This window comes from Trachurus trachurus (genome assembly GCF_905171665.1).
Source record: "Trachurus trachurus genome assembly, chromosome: 7".
NCBI lineage: Eukaryota > Metazoa > Chordata > Actinopteri > Carangiformes > Carangidae > Trachurus > Trachurus trachurus.
The window spans coordinates 23,504,323-23,516,808 of record NC_139901.1 but is presented as its reverse complement, the minus strand read 5'-3'; the positions used below and the strand labels follow the sequence as shown (position 1 = coordinate 23,516,808).

The 12,486-nt window shown below is 41.2% G+C and overlaps 1 protein-coding gene across 1 annotated transcript in view; it reads left to right on the top strand.

Annotated features, from left to right (window-relative positions):
• Positions 1-12,486, top strand: part of LOC310988287 (dedicator of cytokinesis protein 3-like) — a gene marked incomplete at both ends in the record, with an annotated part of 48,467 nt that overhangs the window by 27,088 nt on the left and 8,893 nt on the right. The window contains 26 exons of the mRNA XM_083974830.1: positions 228-352; positions 506-668; positions 818-924; positions 2,414-2,585; positions 2,677-2,774; positions 3,261-3,344; positions 3,451-3,551; positions 3,637-3,718; positions 4,184-4,354; positions 4,658-4,720; positions 5,269-5,461; positions 5,602-5,729; positions 5,938-6,084; positions 6,202-6,300; positions 6,405-6,499; positions 6,709-6,784; positions 6,957-7,057; positions 7,162-7,220; positions 7,384-7,532; positions 7,689-7,774; positions 7,890-7,916; positions 8,028-8,123; positions 8,216-8,276; positions 8,377-8,470; positions 10,346-10,494; positions 12,157-12,243. Coding sequence (XP_083830956.1) covers positions 228-352; positions 506-668; positions 818-924; positions 2,414-2,585; positions 2,677-2,774; positions 3,261-3,344; positions 3,451-3,551; positions 3,637-3,718; positions 4,184-4,354; positions 4,658-4,720; positions 5,269-5,461; positions 5,602-5,729; positions 5,938-6,084; positions 6,202-6,300; positions 6,405-6,499; positions 6,709-6,784; positions 6,957-7,057; positions 7,162-7,220; positions 7,384-7,532; positions 7,689-7,774; positions 7,890-7,916; positions 8,028-8,123; positions 8,216-8,276; positions 8,377-8,470; positions 10,346-10,494; positions 12,157-12,243 — 2,813 coding nt within the window. The remainder of the gene's footprint in view (positions 1-227; positions 353-505; positions 669-817; positions 925-2,413; positions 2,586-2,676; positions 2,775-3,260; positions 3,345-3,450; positions 3,552-3,636; positions 3,719-4,183; positions 4,355-4,657; positions 4,721-5,268; positions 5,462-5,601; positions 5,730-5,937; positions 6,085-6,201; positions 6,301-6,404; positions 6,500-6,708; positions 6,785-6,956; positions 7,058-7,161; positions 7,221-7,383; positions 7,533-7,688; positions 7,775-7,889; positions 7,917-8,027; positions 8,124-8,215; positions 8,277-8,376; positions 8,471-10,345; positions 10,495-12,156; positions 12,244-12,486) is intronic.

Genomic DNA, 12,486 nt, shown 5'->3' with positions numbered 1-12,486 from the left:
GCTGTTGTTGGTAAAATTGAACGTCAAGCTTTGGGGGGTGGGCGGCTGAAATGATACTGGAGGGAATTGAATTTGCATCATGACATATAGTGAGTCAATCTTAAATGTGTGTTCAACCAATTTGGCGAACATTTTCAGACTTACAACGGACAGTTGTTGGGCAGAGATTTGACTTGAATGTGTGAAATGTGGATTTAACTAAAGTCTCTCCTGTGTAATTACCTCAGGTGATACACGTAATGACCTGTACCTGACCCTAGAGCGGGGGGAGTTTGAGAGAGGCGGCAAGAGCGTCCAAAAGAACATCGAAGTCACGCTCTATGTACTCTACGCTGACGGGGACACGCTCAAAGTATGATGCATATTTACATGAGATATTATGCACCATATGATAAATCTCTGAGTCATGATGAGTGTAATGTTCCTTCTTTCCATCCACACATTCATTTGGGGAACTGCTTATGTCACTAAAATTCGTCTTCCTGCGTTTTTTTTTTCTCCTCAGGACTGCATCAGTTTGGGCAGCGGGGAGCCCAACGCCAGCGAATATCGCTCATTTGTCCTCTACCACAACAACGGCCCTCGCTGGAGTGAGATGGTCAAGCTGCCCATTCCCATAGATCGTTTCAGAGGGTCCCACCTACGCTTCGAGTTCAGACACTGCTCCAGTGAGTCAGTAATGCAGCCCAGTGGCAGCCATCCCTCAGTACATGCGTTCATGAGGACATATCGAATCACACTCAGACCTGCACTCTTTTGGTTTGTGCAGAGGAGATACACAGCCTAATACATGTTAGTATGATGTGTCTTCTTTCAGCTAAAGACAAAGGAGAGAAAAAACTGTTTGGTTTTGCCTTCACGCCCCTGATGAGAGAAGATGGGACCACACTGTCAGATGAGAGCCATGAGCTCTATGTATACAAGGTATGAGCAGCTTTAACACACATTGATACATCATGTGTGGTTTTTTCCCCCCTGATGAAGTGACTCGACATAAAAAGTGGTTTTAAAGACACATTTAGTTGCACCTTGTGATGATTACATTAAAAGTGTCCGAGCTGTGGGTAGGTTGTTTCGGTGGCATCCTGGGAGTCAGCTTCATCTTCTCTGACACTGACTCTGACAACATGTGAATGTTGTGCCGTGTGCCATCCTTTCTTTTCTGCTCCCCATCATCCAGGAAACGTGCAGCTGTGGATGACCTATCCAACAGTATCATACCAGGTGTTTTGTCCATAGGCTACTGTCAGCCTTTACAAGCTTCACCTCACTTTCCGTCCCCTGATTTTACAAAATGACCACAGCCCTTGGAGTCATACTGATAAACCATATTTCATACTATTTTCCAAGAGTATTCAGAGATTTCTATAAGCAGATGATTAATACTGACTTGTATCTCAAGTGTGTTTACATGTGCACTAGTGCTAGTATTATAATTATTATTATTATAGTATCCCTTGGTCATGTGGTCATTTGGTCTAATCATTTGAAAGTGGTTCAGAAACCTGGTTAAGATGTTTTCACACCACAGTATCCTGGTTTCTATTGGACTACTCTAGGTTTTTTTTAAACTGGTATAGGGCCTCATCCAGATTTCTGAAACCAGGATTTAAAAAATGAAGCACCGGGAATCTCAAATCATTACCTGGATGCTGATGCCCATGTAAACAGGTTCACTTTTAGCATAAAACAGCTCCACATTTGCTGTTGAGCCGGGTTTGGGAAGTACACGTTACTGTACATCCCTGTCAGTTTTGCATGCTGTCATTATTACTATGCTAGCATTATGTGTTCGTAACATAATAATGTTAAAATATAATTACTATGCTGTAACATGTGGAAAGTAACAATTTAGTTTAGTTCTTATTTTATTTGATAGGATCATCTAACAAATGTGATTCACAAAGAGCTACTTTTAGTTTTCGACACCTGTCGTTAGTTGGGCTTTTACATGTTGAGTGGAAATTAAAAAAAAAAAAAAAAAAACACAGAATAAAAATGATAATACCCAACAATTAGCTGGAGACAAGAACAGTCTGAAAAGAAAGAACAGCACAAGAAGCTACAAGAAATCAAACAAAAAAAGAGGAGTAGAGCTAGCTAGCTTTAGCCACAGTTTGTTGTGAAGGAATCTATGGCTTGGGGTAATTTTATGTGAGTATGCTAAGTTATTATGACGTAACATGCTATTATATCATATATTTTATCATATAATGATATGAGATAAAACATATGAAGGATGCATATGATCATGGAGTGAACATCCAGATTGTTTATTGGTCAGAAGCAGCTCAGGACGATTACTTTACCAGTGAAAAGTGTCTGTGCTCTCCAACCTCCTGCAGCAGCTGAGGCTTCTGTAACCACAAAGTCTTAACGAATCCTCTCTGACCCCCGTGTGTCCGCCCTTTAGTGTGATGAAAATGCCACCTTCAGTAACCAGGGTCTGTACCTGAGTCTGCCCTGCTGTAAAGAGGACTTCAACAGCTGCCCCAACCTGCCCGCCAACCTGCCCTTCCAGAGAAGCCCTAAAGAGACCTTCTGGGTCTCCACGATACTTTGCTCCACCAAACTCACACAAAATGGTAATCTAACGCCGTATGCTGCTCTCTTCATATATTTTCACCTCCTGCTCAGTTCAATTAAACCCGGTTTGATTTTTTCTTCTCTTTTCAGTCGACCTTTTGGCTCTTCTCAACTGGAAGGCACATCCAGACAGGGTGTTGGACATACTTGGTCGACTGCGTCAGATCAGCGGAGAGGAGATTGTCAAGGTCACTGTGTTGAGATAATTTATCTGATAATGTGAAAAATGTGAAAATATTTACCCTGAGTGCAGCAGTGTGATGTAGCAGGTTTCTTCGACTACACACTGCATTAAATATTTAGATTCCCTCTCTTGCAGCATTTAGGCTGAGAAAGCAAAGATATTTTCAGTTTTCTAGGATGAAATTCAAGTGTGACTTTATCATCTAATATTATGAATAAATACTGAGTGATCAGATTAGGTATTGAGCCAATACAGCTTTAAGTTTTTCATATGATTTTGATTTACAGTGCGTTTTCACAAATAATTCAAGTCAAACATCTGTTACTGTGTCCAACAGTGTGTAAGTCACATTAACAGAATTCAAAGAAAGGACTCACTGCCATGTTTTCCGGATGAAGGGGCTACCCTTTGTTTCTATTTTAGTCAACAGCGAGGCCTTTCATGTGACGGTTGTGCTGAGTGTTGTTTCTTTTTTTTTTCTCCCTCACAGTTCTTGCGAGATGTCCTGGATACGCTCTTCTGTCTTTTAGATGACAACACTGATAAATACGGACCGCTGGTTTTCCAGTCACTGGTAGGAAATTTAAAGTGGCACAACTGTACTCGTAAATTAAATTATGCATTGTGACTCGAAGCAGCAGGAAACAAGGGATAACGTCTTTATATACACGTGTGTTCAGGTGTTCATCATCAATCTACTCAGGGATAGCCGCTTCTACCACTTCAGACCCGTCATGGACGCCTACATCCAAAACCACTTTGCCGGGGCTTTGGCTTACAAGTACGACAAACATTTACTCCGTTCTTCTCAGTGAACATGAAAATTACAAAACCGAATGTGATATCGACTCTCACCGTTTCTGCAGAGAGCTGATTCGATGTCTGAAGTGGTACATGGATCGCTCGGCCGAGGTCGTGCGACAGGACCACATCCAGGAAGCCATGAGGGTAAAGTATCAAAGCTCACACACACATATACACACACACAACTTCTCTCTGGTTTAGTTTCAGAGTAGCAGAGTGAATCGAGGATGTCCGGGCTCCTTCTACTGGGATTAATTAGTAAGACGTACAGAAATGGTCAAGCAGAAGGGCTGATAAGGAGTAATGTGACACCGTATGAGGCCTCGGGATGCAAATTGCCTGCTGAGAGAAAAGCTTATGAAAGGAAGTTCAGAAAAACCGCAGCAGATATTGACGTATTACAACATTTCTACGTGGTTTCTGAATTTCCTCTGTGATTAGATCACATGAAGAGATATTCTGTAACATTTCCTCCGTGTATGGAGTTTCAACCACAAATCCATCCCGGCGCTTCCTGTTTATTTTATGTTACGGAGCTGCTTGTACAATATGACGTGTACTGTACCTTAGCTTAGCTGACTGCATGTCTCCATCTGCGTGCTGCCACAGGCCCTGGAGTACCTGTTCAAGTTCATCGTCCAGTCTCGTATCCTGTACTCGAGAGCCACCTGTGGGATGGAGGAGGAGCAGTTCAGGGCGAGCATCCAGGAGCTCTTCCAGTCAATTCGCTTCGTCCTGAGCCTGGACAGCCGCAGCTCGGAGAACCTGGTGTTCACACAGGTCAGATAGTTCACACCTCACGCCAGAGAAGGGTTCATTGTCTGCTGCTCTGACGCCGCATGTCACCACGTTATCTTTGTTCATAGATGATTTTATGTTTTTTTCATTTATTCGTCATCTAAGTCTGAATTCATGTTTCATTGATTACTTTTTTATTTGTTTCTCGTCTCATTCTCGTTACTTTTTCCACCTTTCATTCTGTACATTCTGTGATTGATGCTTCAATCCCTCTACCTCCCACCCACCTATCCACCCACCTACCCCCCCATACTGTTACCACATCCTTGGCTTGCTCTTGGACAGTTTAGGGGTGTGACCAGCTGCATGCCTCTCTGTGGTCACGCTCTGGGGCTCTCGTCCATCTCAGTAAGTCACAGCGCCCCCCTGTGTTGGTTCAACAGTGCAATAGAAGCTGAGCCTACACCAGGCTGCTCAGACAGGATGATGATATATAGTAACTGTCGAGTAGTGAGGATAGATTTGATTTTTTTTTTTTTTTGTGGCTGATATTGGACAAACTGAGATTATTGATGTTCCTACATTAAGATACCAGCCACATTCATAAAGCAAGGCAAGGCATCTTTATTTATTTAGTGCATTTCATACCAAGGCAACTCAATGTGCTTTACATAAAGACAAAACATTTAAAAAGAACAGTATAAAACAGCATAAAAACAAACATTTTTTTAAAAATGAAAAAAAAAAATCAAACATAGGGTTAAAAGCAAGAGCAAAGAAGAAGAAAGAAGTAGAGATAGGAAATAGATAACTGTTAGCTAAATTCAGGGCTCGTCTGTTGGCTTATAATGTTTTGAATAGTGTTTATGTATGTAAATGCAGCCTCTTTGAAACTGCTTATATATTCCATATGTACACTACAAAATCCCTCTCTGTTCTCTGTGTTTTCCCCTCAGGCAGCGCTGTTGAACAGTTTCCCTGATATCTTTGATGAGCTGCTGCAGATGTTCACTGTTCAGGAGGTTGCCGAATATGTCAGGGGCACCCTGGGGAGCATGCCCAGCACAGTGGACATCGGCCAGTCTATGGATGTAGTCAAACTGCAGTCCATTGCCCGCACAGTTGAGAGCCGCCTCTTCTTCTTCCCCGGTGAGAAAAATCTGAAGTTTTTACAAAATGTTTTCATTCTCTGAAGAAACCAAAACAAACATATATGTGAACCTAATGTTTATCCAGCATTTTTCACCCTCATCCTCACTCTGTTTTCCTTTTTCTCTCTCTTCCCTCAGAGTCTCGCAGTATTTTGCTGCCGGTGGTTCTACACCACATCCATCTTCATCTGCGCCAGCAGAGGGAGCTGCTCATCTGCTCTGGGATCCTTGGCAGCATCTTTTCCATTATCAAGACTAGCTCAATGGTTCAGTATCTTATTCCACATGTTTACTCAACATAGATGAATGAAAATCACAGTTGATGACAGAGAAAGTCAAATACAATGAATAAATACAATATAAAATTCCCAAGACATTATATTGCAGTAATGCCACTGAAGAGTTTCTCTTAGGCAATGTATTTACATCTCTGTTGTTCATTCTGTGTTTCTCTACTTGTTCTCGGCGCCCTAGGAGTCTTCAGTTCAGGAGGAGGTGGAGATGATGGTGGAGAGCCTTCTGGATGTGCTGCTGCAGACCCTGCTTTCCATCATGAGCAAGTCTCACTCTGTGGAGACGTCCAGAGGACAACGCTGTCCCCAGTGTACTGCAGAGATCACGGTAAGCTTCTACTCAAATGTGCCTCTCTCTCATGTGCTATCAAATCAAGTGGATTCATAGTGAATATTTGATGGTGAATTTTTCTAAATACGCGTGTCCGTATCTTCCTTTGTGCAGGGGGAGTATGTTTCCTGTCTTCTCTCTCTGCTCCGACAAATGACAGAGCTCCACTTTCACCATCTTCTGAACAACTTCCATAGCAAGGAGGAGCTGAAGGTCGGAAACTCTTTGAGTCACAGACCCAAGCATTACAGGATTTTCACTGTGGCCTGTTCAGTACATACCCAGACTCCATAAACATTGTTAATATATTCATGCAGGAGTTCCTCTTGAAGATCTTCTGTGTGTTTCGCAACCTGATGAAGCTGACTATCTTCCCCCGAGACTGGAGTGTTATGAGACTTCTAACTAGTCAGTGAGTCTGCTCCTCCTGTTCTGTTATGCAGTCTTTATCCTAGAGATGGTAAGGGTACACGCAGCCAACCATTAGATCAGACTCTCCTCAGATAATCCTGCCCTGAAGGTGACGCTTGTGTTGGCAAAAAAAAAAAAAAAAAAAAAATCATCTATTTTTGGCTGCTACCTCGTTTTGTAAGCTGACAGTGTAATGTTTGCTTTCTGCAGCATCATCGTAGTGACAACACAGTTTCTGTCCCCGGCGCTGCACAAGAACTTCTCAGAGGCAGATTTTGATTTCAAGGTGTGTGTCCCAACATCGGGGGGTTTGGCACGAAGAAAACCCGCTACACAATAAAAAATATCACAAAATACCGAATGTTTGTAATACTCGTATTATTTGTTCAACATAACATTAGCTTTCTGTTGTTTTTGTCTGGTGTCTGTGTATGTGTATGTGTGTGTTTGTGTTTCAGGTGTGGAACTCCTTTTTCAGTCTCACTGTACTGTACATCAACCAGCCCAGTCTGCAGCTGGAGGCACTCGGCCCCGCGAAGAGAAAGAAAGTCCTCGACAAGTGAGTAACCATCATACATTCATTCACTGACTGCATCCTCAGTGACACCAGCTCAGTTCTTGTTTTAACTGTTTTCACCTGAATATCCATTCTTTTACTTCTAGGCATGGAGACATGAGAGTGATGATGGCGTATGAGCTCTTCAGCATGTGGCAAAAACTAGGTGCTCCATCATATGTACATGTATAAATATACACATGGACAACATAATATCCATCTAGATCCTCATTACATTCTCCCACACACACGTCACACCTGCTTTTAAATCAGTATTAAACTAATGAGATCATTAACTTCTATTTATGTGAAACCTCTCCACAATCCAGGCGACAACAAGCCTCACTTCATCCCAGGAATGATGGGACCCTTCCTGGGAGTCACCCTCGTCCCTCAAACTGAGGTTCGAAATATCATGATCCCGATCTTCCACGACATGATGGACTGGGAGCAGAGAAAAAATGGCAACTTCAAACAGGTCATTATGACATTATCATGTTGCGTAACACACACAGCAATGCATTACAGCAGTTGTTGCCGTGGAAATGGACAGCTTTTTGTCACATCCTGAAACATAGCCCATCTTTTGGCTGAATGTGTTTGCGTATGTGTGTGTGTGTGTGTGTGTGTGTAGGTGGAAGCGGAGCTGATGGACAAGCTGGACAGCATGGTGTCAGACGGGAAAGGCGATGATAATCACAGAGAGCTCTTCAGCCTTTTGTAAGCATCAAACCTGTGTTTAGAGAGCCTGTGGTGATGCTCAGAATAATGCTGCTCTTTTTAATATTTCATTCTAACAAACTCGTCTCTGTGTTGATTTGCTGTCACACCCCAGGACTCAGCTGTTTGGTCCTTATCCAAGGTGAGGAGCGATGCCTTCACAGCCAAAAGCCAAAAGACGTTTTGATTAATATCTGTTATGTCTTTTGCTCATTGTGTGGACTAACAACATCTGACTGTGTTTTCCGTGCAGCCTGCTTGAGAAGATCGAGCAGGAGACCTGGAGAGAGACGGGAATCTCATTTGTCACATCAGTCACAAGACTTGTTGAGCGACTGCTGGATTACAGGTAAACTGAGATCGCACAATACGCACAATGACATTATCAGTTATGGGATGAACTTGTGAAGCAGTGAGAAAAACTGTCTTTATTATGTTTAGGGACTGCATGAAAGGTGATGAGGTGGAGAACAAGAAAATCAGTGGCTCCGTCAACCTTATGGTGAGACGTTCATGAGCATGTCTGGATTTTAGACTAACTAATGTAATGAATATTTACACATAACATAAATCTAACAAATCTTTTCTTTATTCAACCCCAGAACTTCTACAAATCAGAGGTCAACAAGGAGGACATGTACATCCGTTACATCCACAAACTGTGTGACCTGCATCTTCAAGCAGAGGACTTCACAGGTAACACAGTTCATTTCTTTGTGGTTCATAGTGGAGGCTTTATGCAGTGTTCTATATGCAAGTTTTGAAGTCTGATAAAACCAGGCTTTGAGTGGCAAATTTTTAGACTTGCACTGATTTAAACTTCATTTAGCTGATTAAATGTCTTCTGGAAGTGTTGTCAGACGATATAATTCTCCGTGAAACAGCCTGTCTGGTTTACTTAGTGCAGACTTCAGACTTTTAACACAGAATATCGTGAGGCTCTCAAAAGTCTGGTCAGTTGTCGACACACACACACACACATTGCTCTTTCTTTACTCTTCTTGTACGGCTGCAAAGCAAAAACAGCAAACAGCAGCAGATGGATGCAGCTTGGTTGTAGCTGAGTGTGAGGACAGTGGCCTTGGTTAATGGCAGTTCAGTTAGCTTTCACACTTTCACATGTTTACAACTCTGTCTGCACCATTCTGCTCCTTGTACCATCCTGCATGTTTTTTTCTTTTTGCTACATGATGCAAAGAAAAGTTTCATCAGGTAAAATCTGCTCTCTTCAGGACTCTGTGAGCAGGTGCCGACTGTATTTGATCGACATCTCAGTCGTACTCAAGTTTGTTTTGTTGCTCCTGTCAGGGTGGGACAGATTTAATCTTTTGCGATTTTGTGTATTATTGTTATGGGAGCATAGACCATTAAAGGTGATAGTAGCAGGACCAGTTATCTCTTTTCTTCAGCAAACAGAGCAGCATCATATGAAAACCGGTGAAGCTAAATATCACAGAGTGCACAGACACCCATTAAAGGCTAAATGTCAGGCAGAGGTAGGGAGAGATTATTAAGTGCTTGTAGTTTAACATTTAGACATCAGGCTGTTGCTTGACAGTCTCCACAGTCACCAGTCATCACGTTAGAAAAGACAAACCGTGTCATTTGAAGTGGGGTTGCAGTATGTTTTACTTAAGCCTGGTAATACCACTTTAAATTATGTAAACAGGAAATCAGAGGAAGTTGTCACATTATGTAATTGTGTAAATAGATCAAGTGTTCTTGCTTTACGCTCATCTTTGGCAGTAGAGGTTTTATTGTGTGCATGTGACTATAGACAAATACAACTCACTGAATCCAGCCTTAACCCTGATGTACAACAAACAACATATGATTATATCGCACACTGTGAATGCACTAGATTCATGTCAGGATTTTATTCATTTTTCTAATCAATTTGTCCTTTTGTCAATTAATAAATTAATTCATTATTTGTCTTTATAATGACACCAACATCTTTCTTGTTTTGTCTGATCGCCCAAATATTTAATTAATTATCCAAGAAGCTGAAGGTTCACAAGTGAGAACATTTTATGCTGATCAATGAATAATTTTCTTTAACCCTTTATATTTTTTAATGATATATAATTTTTCAATACTATTTTCACAATTTCACATTTCATTCAGTTCATTGGAATAATCTCAACCTTCCTCCTGTATAATTGAGCACCCTCTCTTTGACACCACTGAACATATTTAGGTTCTGTATAATAGAAATATGTGCTACTTTGTGACATTTGGATTAATTTGTGACCATTTGATTTAAACATTAGAGAAACTCTGTAACAGGGACTGAGAGTAGACGGTATAATTTCATCTGTGCAGGTGCTCTTTCCACCTCTGGCCACTAATATACCAAAACATACTCGCTGTGCTTTGGGCAACTTGTGCTTTGTGCCACTGACTGCGCTTTGTACCACTCGCCATCTGTTCACAGAAACCGGACCCAAAATGTCTGGAAGGTTATCAGTTCATCACTGTGGCCAGATTGTGCAAAGTGCTTTGCTACATATCAGATAATCACGATGACACGCTTTTCACAGCGTTGACTTTTTCTGACCTCTGCTACAGAGGCAGCTTTCACCCTGCTGTTGTACTGGGAGCTGCTGCATTGGGAGGACCGGCCCCTGAGGGATTTCCTCCACTACCCCTGTCAGAGCGAGTGGCAACGCAAGGAGAACCTGAGTCGTAAAATCCTCCACTACTTTAACAAGGGCAAGGCAAGTGAATGTTTTATGGCTTTATCTCCCACTGCTGTTTTCACTGGTTTCAAACCACTGTTTCAAGGAAATGTTAAAAGCCTATCATTTTTGACATCTACGGTGGCCCTTAGAGCTACAGTTATTGCACTGCATCTGTAGAAAACACATGCAAATACATACACGTGCTGTAAATTCAGAAAACATCCTCATCAATCTGAAAACACACTGACAAGGGAAGTGTTTCCATGGTACACTAAAAGGTGATGGACCTGGCAGGGAGGCTGAGACAGTTTTAATGAGCTTGTATAGTGTTGCTAAGTTAAATCAATGCATTATAGTTTATTAACTGTTCACATGCTTAATCTGTAAAATCACAGTGAATTTAGTTTGATAAATCTTGTCAAGTAGATGTAGATGATGCAGTGTTAAATGAAAATATTCAAGTAAACAACAGCAGCATCTTTCCAGTGATGTTATTAATTATCATATTGTCATTACTTTTGACATATGCTACATCATGAAAGATGTTTTATATATTTATATATATGTATAACACTGACTATCATGATATGCGTACTAACAAGTAGCCTTTGTGTTAGTGTTGCTGCTCAGTAAGGGTCAGGTGGCTCAAATGTGATTTGCTTCCTCGAGTCACTCCTCCCTGGCTGCTGCTCATCCACAAAATTAAATTAGTTGACTGGTGTCTGTACTTTGAGGAGGACAATGCCCTCTGGCCTTTGGGAGCAGCTGAGGAAGAAATAAAAGTGGCTTCCTTCATTAACTCTTTGTCATCTCTTTGTATTTATGGCCACCCTCCTTTAAAAAAAAACACAAAAAAAAACACAAAGCTAGTCTGTGTGTATGTGGAAACCCTTTTCTGCTACGAAAGTTAAAGCTGATCCAGGACAAAAAGAAAGTCTAAATGCTCTTAAACACAAACCTGCAGGGTTGTGATTTAATGGGAAAAAAATGTGTAAAGAAACTGAATTATGAAAAAAGGAAAAAAATCTATTGAAACTTCAGTAATATCTGGAAGAAAGAACCTTTTGAAAGGCAGTTTTCACATTGAATCACTTCAGAGAACATTGAAGGACAAACGCTTTAGTTAGGTTTAACACATGAATAGGTGTTGGCTAAATCATCTGGAGGTTATTAAATGTTAGAAACCACAGCACAAAGTCCATATCCACGTTTTTATCAGATCAAAGCAGATCATGTGGTTTTCGAATAATCATTTCCATGTAAAACTAAGAAAGTAAACGTACAAGTTGCTTTTAAAATTGCTTTTTTTTAATATTTCACTACCATTATAATACAACATATAGATGCATGTCAATGCACATGCACCCTGGGACAATCTGACACCATATATTCGCCTCTTTGCTGTGGCCACAAATATTGTGGGTGATGTTCCTACTGTTAGTGCTCACCTTTTGGATGCAAATGTGCTTTTTCCTACTTTCACATATTTTATTTGAATGGACTAAGATGATGATCTTAGTTGTTCTTCCTACAATTAATGCATGTATTAAAATCTATATGCGAACAATCTTAAAATGACAATTTAATGCCAGTTTCCCAGGTTTCCAGACTTTGTCATGTTTATCTCTTGTTTCTAAATGATAAATAAAGCTGTAACGTTTTCTTTCATTCATCCTTTATCGCATTTGTACCTTGCAGTGCTGGGAATATGGAATCTCTCTCTGCCGGGAGCTCGCTTTCCAGTATGAGACTTTATATGATTATCAGAGCCTCAGCTGGATACGGGTGAGTGAAGTCTTGCATGCCTCCTCTCTCTCTCTCTCTCTCTCTGCTGTTATTATCAAACAGGCATCCTCTGTGATGCTGGGAGGTGAGATTTTTGGCTCCCTCTGTCATTGTCATCCTCTGTTATGGGGTGTGAAGTGTGCACAACGTCAAACACAAGTGTCCTAATTACCTGCGCACGCCCACGCTCATCAGGAGATGCAGAGGATTCAGTAATGTGTGTGATTAAATCATTATTTGCCC